The sequence below is a fragment of the Oryctolagus cuniculus genome, chromosome 6 (genome assembly GCF_964237555.1).
Source record: "Oryctolagus cuniculus chromosome 6, mOryCun1.1, whole genome shotgun sequence".
NCBI classification, from domain to species: Eukaryota; Metazoa; Chordata; class Mammalia; order Lagomorpha; family Leporidae; genus Oryctolagus; species Oryctolagus cuniculus.
Window position 1 is genome coordinate 115976138 of NC_091437.1, and position 26014 is coordinate 116002151.

The window sequence follows — 26014 nt, forward strand, 5'->3', positions numbered from 1 at the left end:
GATCTCTGCTATGGTCTGAGAAAGCAGTAGAAGGCCCAAGTCCTCAGGCCCCTGTATCCACGTGAGAGGCCAGGAAGAAGCTCCTGGCTTTGGATGGGCGCAGCTCCGGCCATTGGAGCCAACTGGGGAGTGAATCAGCGGATGGAAGACCTCTCTCTGCCTCTCTCTCTGTGTATTAATTCTGACTTTCAAATAAATAAATCTTTAATAAAAAAAAGAAAATTAACTTCTTATAAATGAGTACTACTACTATTTTATGTGATACTACAACTGTTTGCAAGAATACTCAGAAATATTAAAGGCAACTTTAAAAAAGTGAAAATCCAATAAATTTTTAGGCATCAAACTGATAGGTTTCTAGTCTCAGCATTTCCATTCACTAGTGATGTAATTTTCTCACTTTCATTTCCCACTGTCCAGTATGTAATTCATCAGAATGTCTAAACAATGAATAGCTAAATGATGTGCCAGCATTTTACAAAGGCTTCTGCACCCAAAAGTGACCCTAAAATATAACTTTCTTTCCATTAAGCTTACCCATAATTATAGCATTAACTTTATGGGGAAAGTATTCTAAATGTAAGTGTTGAGGGTGACGGGGAGAGAATTGAGCAGAACATACTGGAGTCTAGAAAAGAAGAGACCATGGAGCTTGTACCAGAGGTACCTGTAAGTGAGCAGCCACTAAAATTCTAAGTAACTAAGGCGGTAGGTCTTTAAATTCTGTAACTGTTCTCTAATATGTTAGTTTTATTAAAGAAATAAGATGCCCTTTTTTTGTAAGATCCCAGTAGAAAGAACGGGCCATCAAAGAAGGAGGTACCTTTCTCTGAAGGGAGGAGTGAATCGCCACTTTGACTATGACCTTGTCTAAATAAGATCGAAGTCGGCGAACTCCAAAGGCCTCCATAGCCTTGGCAGCTCATGACTAGAGCCTAGGGAGATTACTGGCACCATAAACAAGAGTGTCAATTTGTTAAGTCAACAACAGGAGTCACTGTGCACTTACTCCTCATGTAGGATCTCTGTCCTTAATGTGTTGTCCAATGTGAATTAATGCTATAACTAGTACTCTAACAGTACTTTACACTTTGTGCTTCAGTGTGGGTGCAAACTTTGAAATCTTTACTTAGTATATACTAAATTGATCTTCTGTATATAAAGAGAATTGAAAATGAATCTTGATGTGAATGGAATGGGAGAGGGAGCGGTATTTGGGAGGGTTGCAGGAGGGAGGGAAATTATGGGGGGGGGAGCCACTGTAATCCATAAGCTGTACTTTGGAAATTTATATTTGCTAAATAAAAGTTTAAAAAAATAAAAGCTGAAATGGATTGTGAGAAAATAAAATAAAATAAAGAAATAAGATGCATTTTCTAAAAATTCTTTAAATTTGATACTGATCAATAGATGGCAATGCGATATTAAAAAAAATGAAGCAAATGTTAAGAGAATTATCTGGGTATGTTAATGAGCATGTGTTTGCATGAGATGCAAAGTTCTGGTTCAAGACATGCTGAATTCCAGGTGCTCCAAGACATCCAAAATAGTTCTGCATGTGTAGCTATCAAAAAAGGAAAAAAAAAAAAAAAGCAAGCTACAGATGTGTACCACTGCCACCACAATAATTGGATTTGCTAAGAAATAAAAAGTTTTCAGAGAGACTAGAGAATGGGCTACAATCTCACAATGTTCAGGAACATGGATTTAGGAAGTAAAAACAAACAGAAAAAGGAATGGTTTCTGGCCATTAATTGTTACCATCTGTTTTGTGGTATGACTTCCCCAAAGAACAGGTGCAGACAGGATCAAACTTGAACTTAGCCAGAATTGCAGTTCTGGGTGGTGGGTACACAGAAAAATGCAGCATGGAAAAGAGTAACCAAACAGACCATGGAATCTACATGGGATTTCAGTACAAGAAATAGTTTGTATTGCTCTAATTTTACCAACACTGTGAACTCTTTCAGGTTGATGACTTTCATAGTCTGAGCTTCATGCTCAGAAGCAAATCTGTGGTTCATTTGAAGAATGCAGAAGGAACCTCAAGAAAACATTCACTTTACTAACTTTAACCTAAGCTTGACCTTTCCCTATGCTAATTTTCCCCTTTAAAATGACTTCTTTCTCCCCTCCTTTTACTCTTAAGTATATATTTTGCATGCTGCATTAAATCCTTCCTGAAACAAATTAAGCTATAACTAATATCAATAAACCAAACTGGAGCATAAATATGTCTGGACTTTTGCTTTTTTCCCCATAAGTGTTTGTGCTAAGAAATATGTGCCTTTCCAGTCTTGTCTTGTATCCTAAACTGAAATTTACTAGCTCAAGCAAAAGGGTAAGAAATCACTGGATAAAAGTCAATCCTGTAGCTTAAGAAGCACCAGGAGTTACAATGGTGATAGCTGAGTAATTTACTCTGATGCTCAGAAATACAATGTTCCAAATAGGGAAAGACAAGGTCGAAGGACAAAAAAGATGCTCCAAACAAATTACTCATTTTTAGGAAGCTAAAAACTATACACAGAAAATATGCTTAAGTTTATATTAGCAAAAAATTGAGAATGCATCAGAATCTTTTATCTTGGCATGATTGTAGACATTAAATTATTACATATGCTATGTGACATTTATAACACATAGAAAGTTTAATATTACATAATTTATAGCATGCTGTATTAATACAAATTAACCAAGTATAACAAAAATTATAAACCTAGATTCAGCTTAGCTAAATCAAATATAGCTCTAGAACAATATTAGTTAAAACAAAAATTAAGTATCAGAAATACTCTAGCATGTTTCTCAAAGCAAGCCCTTTTTTTGATAAGCTTCTATTAAAGTAATCCTCCAAAGTAAATATTCCTGGACTTACTTTATTGCCTGAACTTGTACCTCATAAGCACAAAGAAAATTAACTCTGGATTTATTTTATCATAGTATTCTTAACACAATTTCAAGTCAGAAACTTGAGAATAATGCCACCACTATCAAATCTGCAGTATGATACCACACAATCAATGACTATAAATTACAATGAACACGCTTAAAAGATCTATAAGTTAAGTCTGTGGGACTATCTCATTAATATTACCTGCTCAGATGACAATATTCTATCATTTATGAGCCCGGTCTCCAGAATCAGACACCTTGGTTCAAATCCTGTTCCACCCCTTATAGCTATAACTTTAGACAACTTATTACCCAATGGCTCCAACGCTATCTTGGTAAACCAGCTCTTGGGGACCCAAGCTGAGAAGACTAGCTTGTAGCATTTGCCTTTTCTTATGTAGTAAATACTCCCAACGAGGCCAATTTCAAGCTAACCAGTATTATGTCACTGAACACAAAGCTGGAAAGAGATGGACACAACTAGCTCAAGATAATAAAACTCTAAGTCCCAAAAGCTTTTGTCAAATTAAATGAGCTTTAAAATGCAGCATTTAAAGCTTGGACTATAGGTTAGCTATCATCATCATCTTACTGATTAATCAAAAATTATGATGATTTTTTATTTTGGCAAATCTTAGGACTGAAAGGCATCATAAACAAATGAAAATGTTAAATCTTTCTGTATGCAATTTAAAGGCCCTGAATAAATTTGCCTACACGGCAGTATAATCCTTTTATCAATCTCTTTATAGGGAATTACATGTACTCCAAATTATATTACAATTTGCATAGTAACAATAATCTATTACATAAATCTTATCTGGGTTTTTAATGAAAAACTTTAGAATTTTTAATAGAATCATGCCTTTGTTCTGCATCAAATTGTACTAGAAAGAAATTTACATTTCCAGGGCAACTAATACTTTAAAGTATAAATAGAAAAGTTTCAATAATTTGAAAATAGAATATTAAGATAAAAATCCAATTCTATCAAATCTCACTATTATTATTTTCAAGAATATAGTACACATACAGAAAACAGTGCACAATACCCAACACAAAATCAAAATATACATCTGATTTGTGATGACTCTGAAAATCACAGTTTTAAAAAAATCCCATTTTTACTATTCCCCTTTCTTTGAAAACTTCCAGTTAAGTATCAATTCAGTCCTATACATTTTCACATACGAGTATACAGTTAAAACATTTCAATGTTTTCAAGATTTGAAGTACTGAAACCCAGAAAAGACCTAAAAAGGAAAAATCTCTTGAATTATTTTCAAGGAAATACATTAGATATAAATCAAGCAATGCAATTAGAAAAAAAAAGATTAAAATAGATATCGCTTGGCCTTAAACTCACCTGTAAACAAAAAACAAAATACCCACTAACACTCTGTTCTGCAATGACATCTTCCATTGTTCGCAGGGTGGTACCCAGGTACGAATTCAGAAGCTGGGTGGGAAGCAGTCCAACTGAAGATGCCATCAGGTAGTTGGGTAACGAGAGATCAGTAATCTAGAAATCACATTAAAAGGAATGATTCATTACCAAGTCAAATATCAATGCAACACAAAGAGTAAGCCTTGCTAGTGGTTTTCCTAGGGAGTGGAGAGAGCTCAAATACTTTACTAACCATTCTTTTTAAAACAATCACAAAAGTTTATATATATATATCACATATATATAAAAATGTGGATTTGGAATGAAATAACAATTTTTATAGTATTTTTCTACCTTTGAGAGATAACAATCATGAGTGCCTTTGCTTATATGTAATTAAAATCCACTCATAGATGACTTGTAAAAAGTTTCCATGTCTACCTCACTAAACATTCTTCATAAAATATTCTTTTTATTTTGTTTTGAATTTGAGAAGCAGAGAGAGAATGCTCCCATCTGGTTGGCTCATTCCCCAAATTCCCACAATGGCTATGGCTGACACTAGGAGCTGGCAATATCATCGAGTTCTTCTATGTGAGCAGCAGGGACTCAATTACTTGAGCCAATACTGCTGAATTCCAGGGTTTGCTTGAGCAAGAAACAAGAGTCAGAAGCAGAATCTGGACTCGAACCCAGGTACTCAGATACAGAACGTGGGCATTTTAACTACTAGGCCAAATATTTGCCCCATAAGCAATCTTAAAAGACTGTGTGGTCATTAGGCCTTGAAGACAGATAACCCCTGGAACGGTACTGCACTGCTAAGAACGCAATGAACTACTCTGTCTCTGAGTAACAGATTTTCATCTAAAACACGAAAATAACTACCTCCTTACATAGTTATTACTAGGCCCAGAAATATGCATAAAATATGTAGAATTGCCTAGCATATGTCTGACACTCAAAAAAAGTGCAAATTATCATTATGTCTTTGTGTATATGGATGTGATTGTTTTCTTCTTGCTTTTATAAAACCCATACTTATGACAAAAACCTCTGCACATTAGCTTAAGAGATAGGCAGCACCTAAAAAAATCCCAGCAATGTGATCTCCTGGTATTCCCTTCCTTGTGTAATCCCTTCCCTAGAGGGCGGATGTAGACGGGACCCACTGCTTACTTCTTAGCAAACAGACGGCAGCAGAAGTGACTAGATGTCACTTCCAAGCATAGGCTACAAGAAGAACAGGATCTCCATCTCCTCCTCAAGCAGGCCAGCTGCTGCGCTGTAAGTATCTCCATGGCAAGGCCCCAGGTAGAAAGGAGCTAATGTCTTCTGCCAGCAGTCAGCAAAAAATTGAGGCCTGCCAACAGCCACAGGAGTGAGGCTGGGAGCAGATTCTTGCTAATGAAAGCTTTAAGATGACTGAATCATTGTGAGAAAGCCTGAGTCACACGCACCCTGTTAAAACTGCACAGGGATTCCTAACCCACAGAAACCGAGACAAAGAATGTTTGTTTTAAGCTACTAGGTTTTGAAGTCATGTTAACCAGTAGTACTCACAAATGACTAACTGTATGCATCTGTTATTTCAGGATGGGTTTTTAGGAGTGGGATTACTAGACAGTAAAAACTGTTTATTTTCCTAAAATCTGAACACTGATTTACACATCTGCAGTTACAAATACACGAGTGTGTCCATTTTATCATACTATCAGCAATTTTAAGTATTAAACTTCAAACTTTTTTAGTTTGATAGGATAAAATGCAGTTTCATTATTAATTTGCACTATTTTAATTTATATTGACACTGGTTTTCTACATATATTTTTCTATTTTCATTTCTTTTATGCTCTTATTTTTTCACATTTGTCCTTTCTCACTGGAAGGTTTTTCTCATTTAAAAAATTTTTAAATTTATTTTTGAGAGAGAAAGATATTTCCAATTTGTTGGTTTACTCCCCAAATGCCTACAACAGTCAAGGATTGGCCAGACCAAAGCCAAGAGGCAGGAACTCAGTCTGAGTCTCCCATGTGGGTGGCAGGGACCCAAATACTTGAGCCATCACTTGCTTCAACTCTGAGTGTGCATTAGCAGGAAGCTGGAATCAGAGAAGAGTTAGGACTCAAACCCATGTTCTCCAATATGAGACTTGGGCATCCCAAGTGGTATATTAACTGCTATGCCAAATGCCACACTCTTAACTAAAGAGCTCCTTATAGAGCAAGGAAAACCTTAGATCAACTGTGGCATGCATTCTCCCTAAAGCATCTTTCATCTTTATTTATTTATTTATTTATTTTGACAGACAGAGTTAGACAGTGAGAGAGAGAGAGAGAGAGAGAGAAAGGTCTTCCTTCCATTGGTTCACCTCCCAAACGGCTGCTACAGCCAGCGCGCTGTGCTGATCCGAAGCCAGGAGCCAGGTGCTTCCTTCTGGTCTCCCATGCAGGTGCAGGGCCCAATCACTTGGAGCATCCTCCACTGCCCTCCCGGGCCACAGCAGAGAGCTGGACTGGAAGAGAAGCAACTGGGACTAGAACCCAGCGCCCACATGGGATGTCAGCGCCACAGGCGGAGGATTAACCAAGTGAGCCACAGCGCCAGTCCCCATGATCTAATATTATTAATATTTTCCTACTGCCTTTGGCTTTTGATTCTTTTCAGATCCCCTAGTCAGTTTTTACCTAATATTTGTGATGACTTTTTTTTAATATTTACCACTTATTCCTTCTGGAATTTATTCAGATTAAAGGTGATGACAGAGTCTCATTCTTCCCTCTTCCTATATCCCTATAGATCACTTCATCAGTCAAAAAAAAAAAAAAAAACCAGCAAATTCTATATTAGGTCTAAGTTAAATTTATGAATTAATCTGGATAGTTCTGAAGTCTCCACAATATTTAGTACTCTTATCTAGAAGTGTTTCTATAATTACTCAAAATCAGTCAAAATCATTTTATACTCTTACTAAAGTTTGGTAGTTTTGTTCACACTTACCACACATTTGTTATTATTTCTGATCATTTCATGTTATTACTGTTATCACAGCTATTAATTTTCAAAATAACTTCTTCATGTGTTCATCTCTGTATTACTGATATGTAAGAAAGCTAATGGCCACCTCATTAAACCAGTTATTAATCTTCAAAATAGAGTTAGAGTGTTGTAATCAGCTATAGATACTACTATAGGTACTATTACTAGAACCTAATCTAAGCATTGTATAAACTATAATTTCAATAAAGCCACATACAACTCTTTTCACAGATAATGAACTGGGGATGTGCCACTGTCAGTCTGGAAATACTGCAGTGACTGGTTGTTAAAACACCAAAAAGGAAACCTGTTGAAGTGAAATCGACACTATGAGAAACAGTGACTTGATCAGCATAGCCCTGACTGTTAATGAACAACTTAATACATTATCCCTCTTAGTAGTTTTTTTTTTGTCTGTTCTACTTAATATGACTGGCTTAATTCTGTAATTAATACACAGTTATTCTTAAGTGTTGAAATTTAACTGAAATGTGATCCCTGTTAAACATAAGAGTGGGAATAAGAGAGGGAAGAGATGTATAATTTGGGACATGCTCAAGCTGACTTGCCCCAAATGGTAGAGTTAGAAACATACCAGGGGACTCCAATTTAATCCCATCAAGGTGGCAAGTACCAATTCCATCTCACTAGTCCAAGTGATCAATTTCAGTTCACAATTGATCATAATGAAAGGACTAAGAGTCAAAGGGAGCACATAAACAAGTCTAGTACCTGCTAATACTAACCGATAGAATAAATAAAGGGGAGAGTGATCCAACATGGGAAGCGAGATACTCAGCAGACTCATAGAATGACAGATGTCCTAAACAGCACTCTGGCCTCAGAATCAGCCCTAAAGGCATTCGGATCTGGCTGAAAAGCCCATGAGAGTATTTCAGGCATGGAAAGCCAAGACACTCTGGCAAAAAAAAAAAAAAAAAAAAAAAAAAAAAAAAACCACAACCTAAATGAAAGATCTCTGTGAGTGAGATCCCAGTGGAAAGAACAGGTCTTCAAAGAAGGAGGTACCTTTCTCTGAAGGGAGGAGAGAACCTCCACTTTGACTATGACCTTGTCTAAACAAGATAAGAGTCGGAGAACTCAAAAGGCTTCCCTAGCCTTGGAAACTCATCACTGGAGCATAGGGAGATTACTGATGCCGCAAACAGGAGTGTCAATTTGTAAAGTCAAAAACAGGAGTCACTGTGCACTTACTCCTCATGTAGGATCTCTGTCCTTAATATGCTGTACATTGAGACTTAATGCTATAACGAGTACGTACTCAAACAGTACATTTCACTTTGTGTTTCTATGGGGGTGCAAACTATTGAAATCTTTACTTAATGTATACTAAACTGATCTTCTGTTAAAAAAAAAAAAAAGAAGAAGAAGAAGAAATTATCAATTCCCAACTTGACTTCACTGGGATTAAACATGACAATAGGTCTGATCTGATTTCATCATCATTTAAAAAATCATCTATTATTTTTCATTTTATGTTTCTGTGTGGGAGCAAACTGTTGAAATCTTTACTTAATGTATGCTAAACTGATCTTCTGTATATAAAGAGAATCAAAAATGAATCCTCATGTGAATGGAAGGGGAGAGGGAGTGGGAAAGGGGAGGGTTGCGGGTGGGAGGGACGTTATGGGGGGGAAGCCATTGTAATCCATAAGCCGTACTTTGGAAATTTATATTCATTAAATAAAAGTTAAAAAAAAATTTCATTCCATCAAAATCAAAAAAAAAAAAAAATTTACCCTATCAACCACTGACTTGGCAACTGTCCATGCAAGATGCTCCAACAGGTGCCTGAAAGAGGGAGAAACGAGGGCCATCCTTTAAGGATTTACGTATTGACGAGTACACACCAACTACCTGTCCTGGAAACACGAAGAGGGAGCTTTGCCAGGGAAGATGTTTGCAGAGCATTAGAGTACAGAGGGATTAAAGTCAGTTGCAGGAGTGAGGCCAAAGAGCAACTCTGTGAAAAAAGAGGTGTTTAGATTGGACAGGAAGTGCTAACTATGGGCAAAGACCAGCAAAGACGGGTGCGAGGAGGAAGGCAGGTGTTCTAGGAAGAGAATGAACGAGAATGATGTGGCAGGCAAGGTACAAGAGGTATGCATAAGGTTGGCAGTGCATTCTGCTTTGTTTACAGGCACATACAAGGGAATCCTGGACAACAAAGACAGGAAAAGCAGCTGGGGTGATACTAGTGAGGGACCTTGGATGATAAAGGAACAGAGGAAAAGCACTGATGAGTCTAGTTGAGGAATGACGTGAATGGAGCTAAGCTCAAGGGAAGTTCATGTGTCAGTTTACAGCACTCACAGAAGCAGACAGCTCTCTTCAGAATAAACATGTCAAATGTTTGAGTAAATACTTGTAGTTAATAACAAAACATTATACACTATGGAAGTTACCTTTAAAAGACATTTAGGGGCAAGCATCTGGCCTAGTGGTTAAGACAACAGTTGGGGCACTCATGTCCCTTACTAAGAGTTTCTGGGATTGAATTCCAGCTCCTCTCCTTGATTCCAGCTTTCTGCTATTGCATACCCTTGGAAGCTGTAGGTGATAGCTTATGTAGTTGGGCCCCTAACACTCATGTGGGAGAGCTGGTTTGAGCTACCAACTCCTAGTTTTGTTTGGCACAGCCCCAGCTGTTGCAGATTTTTGGGGAATGAACTTGTGGATGGGAGCCCTGTCTCTCTGCCTTTCAAATAAATAAACTAATTTAAAAATAAACACGCATTTAAGTTTCAAAATATTGGTATGCAGAGCCTCAGTCCACAGCCTTTAAATGTAATAAGTTTCTCTACTTGTAACACATAGTAGATATTCATGGATAATATCACTAATATCCAAATGGGAATTTTATAGAGAGATTTTATAAGCTTCAAACTACTCTGACACTCAACTCTTTAACAAGATCACTGGGGCCCACAATGCAGACAAAGCTGCCACTTGTGACCCTAGCATCCCATATGGGTACCAGCTCATGTACCGGCTGCTCTACTTCCTATCCAGCTCCCTGCTAATGGCCTGGGAAAACAGCACTAGATGTTCCGAGCGCCTGGGGCCCTGCCACCCACATGGGAGATCGGATGAAGCTCCTGGCTCCTGGCTCAGCCCTGGTTGTTGAGGCCGTCTAGGGAGTAAACCAGTGGCTAGAATTATGTCTCTCTGTTAATTCTTTCAAATAAATTAATCTTAAAAAGATCATTGACCATTGCATAAATCAAAATTTTATCAAATGCTTCATGACCAAACCTCATCCTGGGGGGAAAAGTAATTGTTATTATACACACATATATCCTTTCTGAAAGTTGCATATCTAAAGAAACTACAAAAACCAATTTCAGCTAACTACTGTAAATACTATTGCTGGAATGTTCAGTGATTTAACCAATGGAGCAATACTGTAACATATATGTGTACATATACTCCGTTTTAAAATATTAATAACTTTATTAAAGATTAAAAAAGAATCCAAATTATTTTAACACATGCATTTCCTGTGAATTCCTACCCAGAACCTTCCCCTAGCTCCAGTCTTTGCAGGAGTGAGGCCAAAGAGCAACTCTGTGAAAAAAGAGGCATTTAAATTGGATAGGAAGTGCTAACTATGGGCAAAGACACAAAGGCAAAGATGGGCAAAGACAGGCAAAAAACATATTTAATTTACAATACTTCTTTCCACAGAGACTCATTCAATCTTCTCCCCCCAATAAGCCCTCACCTACCTAATTAAAAAAAAAAAAAAATCTGCCACCTTTTTCTATATTCCAGAAAGAACGTAAAATGAGCTTAGAGTTGTCCCCCTGGAATTCCTGCCTATAGTACTCCAGGATCTTGGCTCAGAAACTGTCTTCCAAATCCAAAGAATCAAGAAACTTCAACCTAGGACATTGAGTGTTATCCTGCTTTGTCTCTGCAACCAGAGATAAAAAGGAATACAGTACATCAGGAGTTTAGGGGAGCACATGCCCACTCGACTGCCATCCTCTCACGCTGTTAAACCCAAGAAGCATTACAAAATTATATACACTCTTATTCCCAGAGTACTGTGATTTACTCGGAGGCTCCATTCACTTATCTGGGCTCAGCAGAGGTTAGTGTAAAACATTATGCCAAACAGATCTTGAGAACAAAGCACCCACCTAGGGAAAAAAAGACAAGCAAAGCCTTCACTGTGAAGAGGAAGAACAGGTTCACCTCTGGACACATCATTTTTGGAGACCACCTCCACCCTTAGAGTCATCCATTACCCGTGTGCTTGGTGAAACTGGGGCCTGCTATCCGCTCAGCCACAGCATAGGCACAGCTCCAGGGAAACCCTGCCCTGGCTCCTCCACTTTCTAAGCTGGCAGATGCTCACACAACAGCTTACTGTTTTTCATTTAATGTTTTACACAGAAAATATTCACACAGACGTAATGAAGAATTTAAAGGCAATCTGGCTGGCGCCATGGCTCACTAGGCTAATCCTCCGCCTTGCGGCGCCAGCACACGGGGTTCTAGTCCTGGTCGGGGCACCAGATTCTGTCCCGGTTGCCCCTCTTCCAGGCCAGCTCTCTGCTGTGGCCAGGGAGTGCAGTGGAGTTGGGCCCTGCACCCCATGGGAGACCAGGAGAAGCACCTGGCTCCTGCCATCGGATCAGCGCGGTGCGCCGGCCACAGCGCACCAGCCGCGGCGGCCATTGGAGGGTGAACCAACGGCAAAAGGAAGACCTTTCTCTCTGTCTCTCTCTCTCTCACTGTCCACTCTCCCTGTCAAAAAATAAATAAATAAATAAAGGCAATCTGTACTCAAAGTGCCGTAATTTTTCCATGGCTCTATTAAACTATCATTCGTTTCAGCAAATTATTCTTATACCTTTCTGCACAGGTGTGTTTCTTGGTTTATCTGGAATGCTGTTTACTGACATAGTTACTATCAAGGTATTATACTAATTCTAATTCAAATATATTTAATAACTGGGTGGGTCCTGTGGTGCAGCGGATTAAGCCGCGGCTTGGGACGCCAGCATCCCATAGCAGCACATGCCAGGGACCGAGTCTCATCTCTGCTTCTGATCCAGCTTCCTGCCAATGTGCCCCGAAGGCAGCAGATGACAGCCCAAGTCAGTGGGTTCCTGTTACCCACATGAGTGACTCAGATGGAGTTCTGGTTCCTGGTTTCAGCTTGGTTCAGGGTCTGCTGTAACAGGCATTTGAGGAGTGAGCCAGTAGATGGAAGATATCTCTCCCTCTCCCTCCTTCTCTCCCTCTCTTCATCATTCTGCCTTTCAAGTAAATAAATAAATCTTTTAAAGAAGTTTGTATAATAATGACATACAACAGGAAACAATCATGAATCCTTATAATGTTTTCTGAAGAAAGGGCAGTCCAAAGATATCAAAATGGCAAGAGACTGAGCTTTTCATATAATTATTATTTGTTGATAAATTATGGATTTTATTGTAGCTATCCCCAAACTAATATTTCAGAGAAACTGACAAAAGGGAGAGAGAGATCAGGAAAGATAACTAGCTTTCACTCTCAGAAAGACAAAAATTTTAAAACTGGTTTAAGGAAAAACATTAAATTCCCATCTTTGTCTCTCTCTGTGTTCCCATCCTCAGCTGCTTGAACTGGAGACCTCAAGGTCAGTTGCACAGCTTCTCCCTCACTGCCCATACCCAATTATCTACTCTGCCTTGTCCAATGCACCCTGTCAATGTCTAAGGACTCTTCTCTATCCTGCATCCTCTTCTTGTTCAGTCTCATCCTCTCCAGCCTTGACAGCCAGACTACCCCCACTCACCACCTTGCTAAATCCTACAGAGGGCTTTTGAAAACACAAACCTAATCCTGCTTCAACTCTCACCTACAGCCAGCACAACAAGGGTCACGTTCTGCGGTGGACAAAGTGCTTCAGGACACCTGGTCTCTGGCCATCTCCTGCTTCACATCACACTATGTTCCAGCCACATCAGATGTCCCTTGGTTCCCAGAACACTGCTGGCTTTCTTTTCCTTCTTTTCCTTCTGGGCCTCTGTACACTGCTCCTTCTGGCAAGGCCACTCACAACTTTGCTCCCACTACTTTTACTCAGGTAACTGTCTGTCACTACTTGGCTCAGCCATCAACCCCGGCAGAAAAACTCCCCCATGAGAACTGCTTTCCGGTGCTCTCACAGTGTCCGCTTCACACTGGAGGACAACCGAAGGCTTCATAGCTATTTGCTCCTCCCTGCGTGCCCAAACTATGACTTCTGTGAGGGAAGAGACTGATTTGTCTTGCTCTTCACTGAATCCCTCCCAGATCCACACACAAAAATGTTATGCGTGGAAATTATGAGCAAGACTGACACCATGATATACCTACAATGCTATTTCTCCACCGGACTGCGGGCACTCTGAGGGACAGGCTTTGCTTTACCCATTGCCACAGCTTCAGCCTCTAGAATGGCAGTGGGCACACAGTAGGCGACTACAAGGTATTTGTTGAAGGAATACTAATGACATTTCCACTAGCATCCAGGGAAACCTAATGTCAAGACATTCTTGTTAGGCAGCAATGCTGGGATACTGGCACAAGACTTGCAAGGCAAGCACTCTGAGACCCCACTCCAACACACGGAGGGGGCGGCATCAAGGCAAAGAGGCTTCTAGTGACAGAAATAGTTTATAATCTAGGGCTCAAAAGCCACCTTCAAGTATAGAAACACCTTCATCAGTTCAGTGATCCTAAACCATTTTTTACACATTCATTTCATTTATGTGAGAGACAGGCAGAACTTCTCAGAATCTGGTTCTCTCTCCCCTTTTGCTCCTTCCTTCTCTCCCGCCCTCCCTCTCTCTCACATAATTGAATCATCTCCCAAGGAGGGGAAAAATGGACATTTAATCTCACACTTGTATGATCTCCAGAACACAAGCTGAAAAGCTCCTCTTTACATAGTTTAAGAAACTATACATTTTTTTTCTTTTTACTTACTGAACAAAAACATTAAATGCTTTCTATATATAGGATCTAGCTCTCAGTAGCAGTAAAATAGATACAAAAATACAGAAAACTATAGCTAATTGGGTGATCATGAAAGGTCAGGTTGCAGCATTTATAATGACAAAATGTTCACTGCATTACAAGTAGAAGATCACAACGATCATTAACTCATAATGTTATATAAGAAACATATGCACCAAGAAATGAAAATATTAGAAAAATAAATACATTCATGAATGTTTTCTTCTTTGTACTTGCTATACATCTCAAAGTTTTAATACTGAACACGTATTTTGAAAACAGATAGTAAAGTAAGTTTTAATGGGACCTCTGCTTTAAATAACTTTTATTTTTCACCTAGGAAGGAATATTAAGATATACGGCATATACAAGGGGTCTACAGAAAGTTCACAGAAAATGTGTACTCTAGAAAACTATGCATGGGCGCCGCACTGCGGCACAGTGGGTAAAGCTGCTACCCGCAATGCCAGCATCCCATATGGGTGCTGGTTCAAGTCCCAGCTGCTCCACTTCCAATCCAGCTCTGCTGTGGCCTGGGAAAGCAGTAGAAGATGGCCCAAGTCCTTGGGTTCCTGCACCCATGTGGGAGACCCAGAAGAAGTGCCTGGCTCCTGGCTTCGGATTGGTCCAGCTCTGGCCGTTGCAGCCATTTGGAGAGTGAACCAGTAGATGGAAGACATCTCTCTATCTCTGCCTCTCTGTAACTCTGCTTTTCAAATAAATAAATAAATCTTTTTCTAAAAAAAGAAAACTATGTATGGATCTCAAAATACTTTTGAACCAAAATAAAGTCATGTTTTAATTCCATTTTTCCACAGACTTTTTAAGGTATCCTTGTACACTGCTATAATAGGCTAAAGATTTGTTCATCATAAGCCTATTGATAGCACATAAAAACTGTAAAAGCGGAGGTGATAACTCAGAAGGCACAAGGAGGGGAAAACCATTTCAAGAAAATGATCGTTGGCTCTTTGCAGTTGTTTGTGAGGTCTAAGGATATGTATGGAAATGCCACAGCGTTAGCCAACTTGGTCATCCTATCTCATGCCCCAGGATCACACTCCAAGCTCCTTTCTCTTCTGCCTGAAATACCACTGGCAATGAATTAGTATACTTGAACAGTAAAAAGAAATCATCATGATAAGAATTACAACTCATCGTATTTCTCTGAATCTATGGCTGTAGTTATAGTACAGAAAAAGAATTCAAGAAAATAAGAAAAATATTTTTTACAAAGCATACCATCACTAAACACACACACTTTCTCTCCTTCTCTACATATATATATATATATAATTGTATATATTTTCTTTTTAAAAGGTAATGTTGATTGAAATTGTTGCTCAGAATAATTGCCTTTTCAAAAGAAAACCCTGAGACCTTGTCTAAATTCTCATTTAACAAATATGAAAACCAAAGGCCAGAACCATAAGTAACTTTACTTCATGGCCACACAGGAACTGGGATGGAACCGGAAGTCCCTCAGGAATCCATGGGCTAAGACTTTATTTGTGGTCTGAGAGTCACTTGCCAGAAACTTTGACTTAATTGTAAGTTTCAGCTCAATTGTGAACTACATCATTAAAAGTAACTTATTTTTGGTATCTACATGCAACACTAAGAAAATTTACTCAAGAGCAGTTCTATCCGCTTCCCACTGTGATATCCTTAGCTGTTGTCATTTCAGTCAGTACCAGTTTCACAGCTCCCTGCCTCTCCCAAAAACAAACAACAAATTTTGCTGTTGATGTTTCTAGGCTACTGTAAGCTCCTACAGATAGCCAAAGTAACTGACAGTTTGGAAATAGTGAGTCAAGATGACGGGTAAGTCCTTGCACTTTTAAGTCTGCTGTCTTCTACTTTTACTCTCTACTTCATCCGTAGATTGCTTCTGTTATTATTTTGTGAAAAAGGTAAGATTTATGTGAGAGCTAAAGGGCCACTACCTTGGCTGGGGCTCAGGCTTGGTGGCTGTTTTGTTGCAGTGATTCTTAAGCACAATTAGACAGGTTTTCTAAAATGTGACAGGTGGTAAGTATTCTAGGCTTTGCAGGTGGAAAGAGCTAACCCAACTATTCAACTTTGCCATTCCACTTTGAGAGGGGCCACAGAAAGCACATCTACAAACAAGTAATGCTGTACTTCCATAATATATACGGATGCTAAAATTAAACTTTCATTTAATTCTTTTTTTTTAAAGATTTATTTATTTACTTGAAAGTCAGAGTTACACGGGGGGGGGGGGTGGAGGAGAGAGAGAGAGAGAGAAAGAGAGAAAGAGGTCTTCCATCCACTAGTTCACTCCCCAATTGACCACAATGGCTGGAGCTGTACCCATCTGAAGCCAGGAGCTTCTTCTGGGTCTCCCACATGATTGCAGGGGCCCAAGGACTTGGACCATCTTCTACTGCTTTCCCAGGCCATAGCAGAGAGCTGGATAGGAAGTGGAGCAGCTGGGACTTGAACCAGCACCCATATGGGATGCCTGCACTGCAGGTGGCAGCTTTATACACTACGCCACAGCACCGGCCCCGACTTTCATATAGTTCTCAGGTGCATGTAATATTACTCTTGATATTTTTCCCAGTCACCTAAAAGTGTGCCACGGAAAATCAGGCTGTAGCTTGCTGACTCTTGCTTTCGCAGCCTGGGGTCACAGGTAACTCAGCTGTCTCAAACCCTGCACAGTGCCTGATTCGGGGGAAGTCTGCCATACTGCTGTTTGGCAGGCAAGGCCCTTTTGGACAAGTTTTATGCAACTGGAACCGGGTGGAGTCTGAGAAATCCAGACCTTCTTGTACCTTCACTGTACCTGGGGTAAGTTAATCACTCTAATCATTTACTGTGTGCTTTGGGCAAGTTACTTCACTGCTTTGTGTGTCAACTATCTCAGCTAGAAGATGAGGATTAAAGTTGATATAAGCATTAAATAAGCAATGAGTGCATGATAGAACAGTGTCTGGTACTTACTAAGAACAATAAAGATTCTGTTAAATTAAAAAAAAATCATTGTGCTTCAGTGTTATTTTGGAATGCAGAGGACAGAAGAAATAGTAAACAACAAACAAATTATGTATTTCAATGCAGCAGGCATTATTTATCACATTTCATAACAGGATGTATGACTCAAAAGATTAAGGGTGGGTGTTTGGTGCAGTGTTTAAGATGCCGCTTGGGATGCCTGGATCTCATATCATGGTGCCTGGGTTTGGAGTCCCAGCTCCACTTCCTGTTGATGCACACTCCAGGATGCAGCAGGTGATGGTTCAAGTACTTGTGTTCCTGTCACCCACATTAGAGATCTTACTTGAGTTTCTGGCTCCTGGCTTTGGCTTGGCACAGCCCCAGTTGTTGCAGGCATTTGGAAAATGAACCAACAAATGGAAGATCTACTTGTCTGTGTCTCTCTGCCTTTCAAATACATATAAATAAAAATTCAAAAAAGATTAACTATAACTACCTCAGGTTGACACAGTCTAGGTTATAATCAGGTCTGACTTCAGCTTTATGATAGTCATCCACTCCCTAACTGCCACTTGGGCACTAATCTCTACTCAAATAGTGCTGTAGTAATTAAGGGAGATAATATATGCAAATTTGCTCTGCAAATTGTAAAGTGGCATACAACTTATGAATAAGAGGGTCAGTCATACTTTGCTTTTTGTTTTAAGATTTTAGGATGGGGCTGGTGCTGTGGCTTAGCGGGTAAAGCTGCCGCCTGCAGTGCTGGCATCCCATATGGGTGCTGGTTCGAGTCCCAGCTGCTCCACTTCGAATCCAGCTCTCTGCTGTGTCCTGGGAAGGTAGTAGAAGATGGCCCAAGTCCTTAGGCCCCTACACCCACGTGGGAGACCTGGAGGAAGCTCCTGGTTCCTGGTTCCTGGGTTCAGATCGGCGCAGCTCCAGCTGTTGCAGCCAACTGGGGAGTGAAACAATGGATGGAAGACTTCTCTCTCTGCCTCTCCGTCTCTCCCTGTGTAACTCTTTCAAATAAATAAATCTTTAAAAAAAAAAGATTTAAGGATGACTCAAAACAAAATTTGAAAACAAAATTTCTCATGTGTGGATTTGTTTAAAAGAAGGAGACTACCCTATACTCTTTGACCCTCATGACAAGAGACAGAGATGGGCTTTTTGTATCTCCTGACCCCTTTAGCAGTTGCAAGCCTAAGTATGAATTCTGTTTCCTAGAACAACCAGTAATCATGTCATATCTTTAGATCAAAGGTACACTACAGGAGGTAACTATACACTGCAGGTCTCCACGGCGGGGAGTCATATAGAGTGGACCTTACAAGGACATTTCCTAATGTTTACTAAATACAGAATGGGATGTTGCGCTTGTGCATGTTTTCCATTCTCCACTTCTTCTAGATAGGTTTCCTCTTTTAGGGCTCAAGTTCCTTCTATATCTGTGTCAACACTGCTTTCTTACTGATCTATACCTTCTTTTCCTGGTAATTGATACAAAAGAGATTCACAGACAGAATTTTATTTTCTGTGTTTAAATCCGAAATACCATGCCTACCTCTTAGAGTGCTGAGGGTTCTAGGAATGAACACATCAAAGAGTGCACAGAAATTAATTGTGGAACCGCCACAGAGAGGCCACAGAGGTTAAGTCGAGGAGGGTTTGGAATTCACCCTGAAGGAGAAGAAAATTCCTTGGAGGATTTCATGAAGGTGAACATCAACCAAGATCATACCTGCATTTCAGAAAGATCTTTATGAACAAAATAGAGACAGGAAAGCCTAGGCCTAGCGTCAGGGAGACCGGGTGGGAGGCTGAGACTCCGGAAGTGTGTAGGCAGTGGCACCCACAGGACTTAGCTGATGGTTAGACACAGGCACAAGGAAGAGGCAGGCAAGTGCCAGAGGCATTCAGACTGCTACCAAATGCCCCAGTTCTCTCTCCTTCCTGGCACACCCCCCAGCCCTTTGAAGTTAGTGTAGCCTTATAATTTGTTCAGGCCAGTAAAAAGATTACTGACACGTGGAAACGAAAAGCCAGGGTGTAATTCACGTCACAATAACTGAGTGTAAGATGGTAGCTTTGATGGCTTGGATACCAGAGGGGGAAAAAAAAAACAATCAAGTTTGAGCTGGACCTGTGTCATGCAGAATAATGCTTTGATTTTTAATCTACTGAGATTGGGGAGTTGTTACTGCTCCTAATCTGCTAAGAAAGCAGTAATGGTCACCTGAGGTATGTATCCAGATAAGAGCTACACTTAGAAACACACACAAACTACAGATTTAGAGATTCATCTTATTGAGCAGCAAGACTTGAAGATACAAGATTACACTACAAATAAAAAACTTTGGGGCAGGCGTTTGGCCTTGCAGTTATGAAATCTGCACTCACATCAGAGTGCCCAGGGTTCAAGTCCAGGCTTTGTTCCCCAATTCAGGTTCTTGCTAAAGCACACTCTGGGAGGCAGCAGGTGATGGCTCAAATACTTGGGACCCTGCCATCCATGTAGGAGACCTGGACCATACCTGGCTCCCAGCTGCAGCCCAGCCCAGACCTGGCTGTTGCAGCCCTTTGCTTTGGGGAGTGAATCTGTAGACAGGAGTTACTCTCTCTTCCCCCTCAAACAAAACTATAAAAATATAAAACTATAAGCTCAGTTTTAAAAACAAAAACAAAAAAGCCTTACTTAGTTTCCTTCAGAAACAACAGGTGCATTTTTGAAATAGGGAAGAATTTAAACATGTACTTGAGAAATTATTTCTTCGGCTTAAGAACTAATACTATAAAGTGTTCTGTACATATTTTCTAGTTTGAGAATTTTTGAAAGTGGAGGATCAGCTTACTGCGATTCCCTTCTAGCACACCAGGAGAAGAAAAGAACAATGGTTAAGAATAGACAGGAAGCATACATTTACCCTTTACAAGCAGGCCCAGCTTCTAAAATATAAACACCATCACCATGAATAACAACATCTAACAACGCCTCACTATGTGGCAGGCGATGATACCTAACGCTTTCACCGCATTAGCTTATTTGACTCCAACAGCTCCATTTTACAGATGAGGAAATCTGGCAAAGATTACAAAGCACAGACTAATCAAGGCTGTCTGTCCACAGCCCGTGCCTCTCATGACCCCTGTACCTAACAACTTCCTGGGGTCAGCTCAGACAACTTTAATTGTAGGCACCGAGAAAATGAGTTTCAACTGGAACTGAACAAAGAACTATGGAATAATTTCAAAGGTAGGGAGGGAAGTGGAAAACTAGAGAAATACGCCAGGAGAGGAGGCGCTGGGGGCAGCCAGAGGCGACGAGGGACAGAGGATGAGACATCAGCCTACACCACACTTTCTTTTCTCTCACCTGTCCCAGGTGAACGCAGTACACTGCTGTGGTTCTAAGGGCTACTTCTGCAAGCACACAGTTCAGAATAACAGGACGAACGAGACACCACTGACCACATCCAGGAGCTTTACACCTCACCTTGCTTATGGCTACCAGTAAGAATTTAGGGGCCAGTGTTGTGGTGAAGTGGCCAAAGCCGCTTCCTGCAATGCTGGCATTCCATGTGGGCGCCAGTTGATGTCCCAACTACTTCACTTCCTATCCAGCTCCCTGCTAATGGCCTGGGAAAAGGAAAATGGCCCAAGTGCTTGAGCCCCTGAACCCATATAGGAGACCCTGATGAAGCTCTTGGCTCCTGCCCATCTCAGCCCTGGCTGCTGTGGCCATCTGAGGCATGAACCAGTAGATGGAGGGCTCTTTCTCTGTCTTTTCCTCTCTTTCTCTGTAGCTCTGACTTCCAAATTCTTAGGGAAAGAATTTTTTTAAAAAGACTTATTTTATTTACTTGAAAAACAGAGTTACATAGAGAGGCAGAGACACAAAAGAGAGATCTTCCGTCTGCTGTTTCACTCCTCAAATGGCCACAGTGGCCAGAGCTGAGCTAATCCAAAGCCAGGAGCCAGGAGCTTCTTCTGGTTCTCGCATGTGGGTGCAGGGGCCCAAGCACTTGGGCCATCTTCCACTGCTTTCCCAAGCACATTAGCAGGGAGGCTGGATCAGAAGAGGAGCAGCCAGGACTCAAAGCAGCGCCCATATAGGATGCCAGTGCTGCAGGCTGGAGCTTTAACCCTCTGTACCACAGCCCCGGCCCCAAGAAAGGATTTTACAGTGAGAAGCACCCTATCAGATGATTCTGTGTTCAAACCTCAGCTTTGCCATGTTGTAGGTGAGTGACTGAATGAACAAGTTTATTTCTTTTCTTTTTTTTTTTTTTTGACAGGCAGAGTTTCACTCTGTTGGTTCACTCCCTAAATGGCCGCTACGGCCCACGCGCTGCATGATCCAAAGCCAGGAGCCAGGTGCTTCCTCCTGGTCTCCCATGCGGGTGCAGGGCCCAAGCACTTGGGCCATCCTCCACTGCACTCCCGGGCCACAGCAGAGAGCTGGACTAGAAGAGGAGCAACAGGAACAGGATCCGGCGCCCCGACTGGGACTAGAACCCGGGGTGCCGGTGCCACAGGCAGAGGATTAGCCAAGTGAGCCGCAGCGCCAGCCAAGTGAGCCACAGCGCTGGCCATGAACAAGTTTCTAACAGTTGTACCTCCATTTCCATCTCAGTAAAATGGGGGCAAAGATGCCTTCCTTTCCAGCTTTCCTCTTGATTCCACAACGCCAGATCAATAGTTGCCCCTTGCCAGGCTGAGTTTCAACTTTAAATTATTTCCAAGTGCAAAGTACAACTTCTTACATAGTTAACGTGTAAAAAAAAAAAAAAAAAGACATTATCAAAAAAAAAAAAAAGCCTACTTTTACTCTCCTTAACTCTATACCCAGGACGCGCTGGGGCCCTACTGGTCCATGAAGAAGAGGTCCCTGTGTTAAAACACTAGCATCAGAACACAGGTCAAAGTTTGACTCCATCATTTATTTACCACCTCAGTGACCTTGGGTGATATGACAACAGAAGATGACAAAAGCCAAAGTGTGCATGAGTGTTAAGTCAGGTTCTGTTGCCTATCTTCTTTTTAGGGAATCTTCTGGAAAACCCTGTGCTGTCCCACACTTTGCAAGTTAAGAGCCTGAAGCACAGAGGATAAACAACTTGACCAAGGTCACCAGATTCTAAGCAAACAGTGTGATTCCAGAGCAAGGGCCCTGTGCCCCTAACTAAAATTCAACAGTCCCTAAGGTGTGCCTAATCACCTTCTGCAGGACTGCTGTTAATGATGATAAACAAGATATGGAGACAGCCCAGGACACATGGTAGGGGGATAAGAAAAGGCACAAGAAATTTCAAAACACAGTTTTAAGTCTGACAGAAAGGATCGGGCTCCTGCGAATCTGAACTATCTACAGTTTAGACTGATTGAATTTAAGGAACTCAGTAAATCAGCATAAATCCTTCACTTAGAAAAGAGGAAGTGAAGCCACAGAGTTGGTAACCTGCTTCGAAATCACGAAGTTTGTGGAGATGAGATGCCTGCCTTCCAACAGCATGGTCTCCTCACCAGCAGTTTCCATCCTAAATCAGTTACACAGGGATGCACATGAGAGACCCAAGCACAACACGCAGAACACAGGGACAGAAAGTCCGGAAAGAAAAAATATTTGCTCACTGAGAAAAAGTGTCTCTGTGCCCCTGTGCTTTAACTACTCTGATTTCAAACTGCAGCGCTGTGGTACAACAAATTACCTCAGAAACATAGGAAAGCAAAAGCCGGAGTCCACGGCCACCACCCCCCCCCACCCCCCCGCACTGCGTACTCAAAATGTTTTCCTCATAGCCCCAGGCCAGTCAAAACTTGAGCCAAAAACCCCGGACGCATTTATGCGGGGCAAAACAAAGGCAGGCACGGGAAGCCTCCCTCCTCAGCGGCGGCCAAGGCTGCCACAGGAGCGAGACGGCAAATGTTCGAACTGGGCATTCCCTCTGAAATCAGACTCCGGTCCTGAAAACGAATACAACAGTTCTTTTCCTCTCCCGGAACAACTGTGCCGGCCCTGCCCTCGATCTGTTCTAAGCGAACGGCGTTATTTCTCGGGCTTAGGACAGAAACTAACTGTAATTCCCAGTGTCACTGTCTCACTTCTCTGCGGGCATCCATCCGATGGAGCGCCCTCCCAGGCCGGCGGGACACCACTCACCGAAAACACCGCATTCTGAAGCCCAAAGGGTATGGGGGTCAGTCTGGCCAGCGCCACCACTTTGAGGCCGCTTCCTCCCTCCACGACGCGGATAACGGCGCTCAGCTTCTCGCTGCTCTGGATCCTGGCGGCCACCCAGGCGGTGAGCAGCCGCTTGCAGACCACATGGGCGATGAAGGTGCCGATGAGGACGCCCACCACCATCAGACCCATGCCCAGCACGAAGCCGTAGAGGTAGCCGGCGGCTACGTTGAGCACGATGTAGCCCCAGCCGCAGGGGAACGAGACCACGATGAAGCCCACGACGAAGAGCAGGACCCCTAGCAGCGAGTCGAGGCTCTCCACCCAGAGCAGGAGGTGCTGCAGGTAGCGGCGGACCAGGGCCAGAGAAGCGAAGCACAGGGCGGCCAGCACGCAGACCAGCACGAGGCTCCGGCACCAACAGGTGCTGCCGAGGCAGCAGCAGCGCCAGTTTCTCACCTCCGCCACGCCGACCACCACGCCGCCGCTGCCGGGGCCGCCCGCCAAGGCCCCGCCCGGCGCCGGCAACTCCGAGGCCGCGGGCGGACCCTGGCGCTCCAGATAGGCGCCGAGCAGGGCGCCCGAGGCCGCGGCCGCCGCCGCCGCCGCCGCTGCCGCCGCCGCCGCGCTCGTCCCGCCCCCGCGGGGGAGGCGCTCGCTCGGCTCGTCCCCGCCCGCCGCCCGCGGCTGCGGGCGCAGGACCGACAGCTCGGCCCGGCCCTGGAGGCCGGGGTGCTGCGCGAGCCGGGGGAGCGCCTGCTGCAGGCTGCCGCCGGGGCTCCGCATGCCTCGGCCCGGCGCGGGCCCTCAGCCGGCCAAACCCTCTGCCGCGGCGCCCGCTAGGCGGCGGCTCTTCATGGCGCCTTGCAGGCCGGCCTGTCCTCCCTGTGTCTGCACAGTGGGTGGTGGGCGGCCCGGAGAAGGGCGAGAAGTCGACGGCGGCGGGGCGGAGGTCGGCCGAGGAAACTCCGCACCCCGCACGGGCCCAGCACGCCCCTTTTCGGCCCACGGGGGCGGGGCGGGGGCGGGGCCGGGGCGCTCGGGGCGGGCTCTGGCTGCGTCCTGGCCCCGCCCCCTGACGTACCGCCGCGCCGGACTGAGGTGGTTGGGGGCTTCCGCGTTGGAGACCGAGGCTGGGGGTCGCGGAGAGGCAGGCTGTGGAGATGCGGGAGCTGACCCGGGACCGGGCTGCCGTGCGGTACAGCGTCGAGCTCGGGCCGGGGTTGGAGGCCTGGGTCTCGGCTCACTCCCGGCCCGGCCCCACGGGGGCTCGCGTGCCTGCGTGTCAGCGCGCTCCTCTGCGGGACCCGGAGCCCCCGGTGTGTGAGTTGTGTGTAGCTCAGCACCGGTGCTTCCTGCCTGGTCCGCAGTCACCTCTGACCCGAAGGGCGCTCACATCTTTAACCGCCCTGGTGCCTTGAAGGGAGGAAGAGGGCTTGGTCTGTTCCGCGAGAGATTTGTGACTGCCCTTCCCCCTGCCCACCTCCAAGCTTCGGAGGTGCCTCCCCGGTGGTGAAGTCTCCCAGTGGAGAAGTTAAGTAGAAAAGCCTTGACGGAGAGCTCCGGAAGCCTGGAGGTCTCTTACAGGGCACTGGACTAGGGGCATATGAAAAAGATAGAAGGAAAGACGTTTCTTAAGGTTCCGCTGTCGGATGGCGCCTTCTCAAGCACTTTCCCTGATTTCTGTTCCTCTTTTTGTCCCTAGGTCTCCTTTCTTTCTTCTTTTTTTAGAGTTCCCTAAGCGATTTCACCCAAACGCACAGCTTTCATCCCCCTGCCCCCGTCTCCATAAGCTGATGACCCGCCCAAGTCCGTGTCTCTGTCCCTTACTTGTCACGCTGCCGCCTGTGGACATAGCCAGGTGGAATTCCTGTAGGCATTAAAAATCAGCATAACTTGGCAACTTGGGCTGTGGTGCAAAACAGGTTTGGTGTCTCTGATCAGCTCAGGAATCCCTGAATCTCAATGTTTCTTTTTAACTTGGGGAGTAAAGATAATAGTAGGACCTTACCTCCTAAGATTGTTGTGAAGGTCAAGTAAAATAATGTGGTTGGCATTATGGTGACATCAGTGTTCAGCTATGTGATGGTATCGGTCGTTAAAACTGCCAGTTCCCATAGAACTGCTCTTCCTTTGAGCTTTTCTCAACTTGGTGACCTTCCCCTCAGCTGCCTGTCAAATAACTGGCTGGGATACTTTGAGTCCTTGCTCATGAGGCTCCTGCTTATTCCTTCATGCTGCTCCCCTTGCATTCCACCCTGGCTCAGCCGATTCAGGTAGAAACCCTCCGAGGTGTCAGGCACCAGCATGTTCCTTCAACATCTTTTCCAGCTCCTGTGGTTCACGTGGAAGAGCAGCTCCTGGGACCCCCTGAGCATTTTGCTCAAGCTTCATTCCCTCTTTAGAAGCACCCCGCACCACCTTCTCATCACCTTCACACCCAAATTGGTGTTTCTTTTCCTTTCCCAGGCTGCTCTCTACATAGCTGTTACCACATTGACCCCATTGTGTTGTAATTGTTTACATCACT

At 43.2% G+C, this 26014-nt stretch overlaps 1 protein-coding gene across 3 annotated transcripts in view; it reads right to left on the reverse strand.

The window, feature by feature from the left end:
* Nucleotides 1-24497, reverse strand: part of TMEM64 (transmembrane protein 64) — a 48896-nt gene extending 24399 nt beyond the window's left edge. For 2 of the 3 annotated variants that reach the window (XM_051843878.2, XM_051843876.2), the window contains exons 1-2: nt 23464-24415; nt 4262-4417 (exon numbers count right to left, since the gene is read on the reverse strand). In XM_051843878.2, the coding sequence (XP_051699838.1) occupies nt 4262-4417; nt 23464-24270 (963 nt within the window). In that variant the 5' untranslated portion in view covers nt 24271-24415. Of the gene's footprint in view, nt 1-4261; nt 4418-23463 lie in introns of all 3 variants that reach the window. The other variant, XM_051843877.2, reaches the window with a different exon arrangement.
* Nucleotides 24498-26014: the final 1517 nt, after the last annotated feature.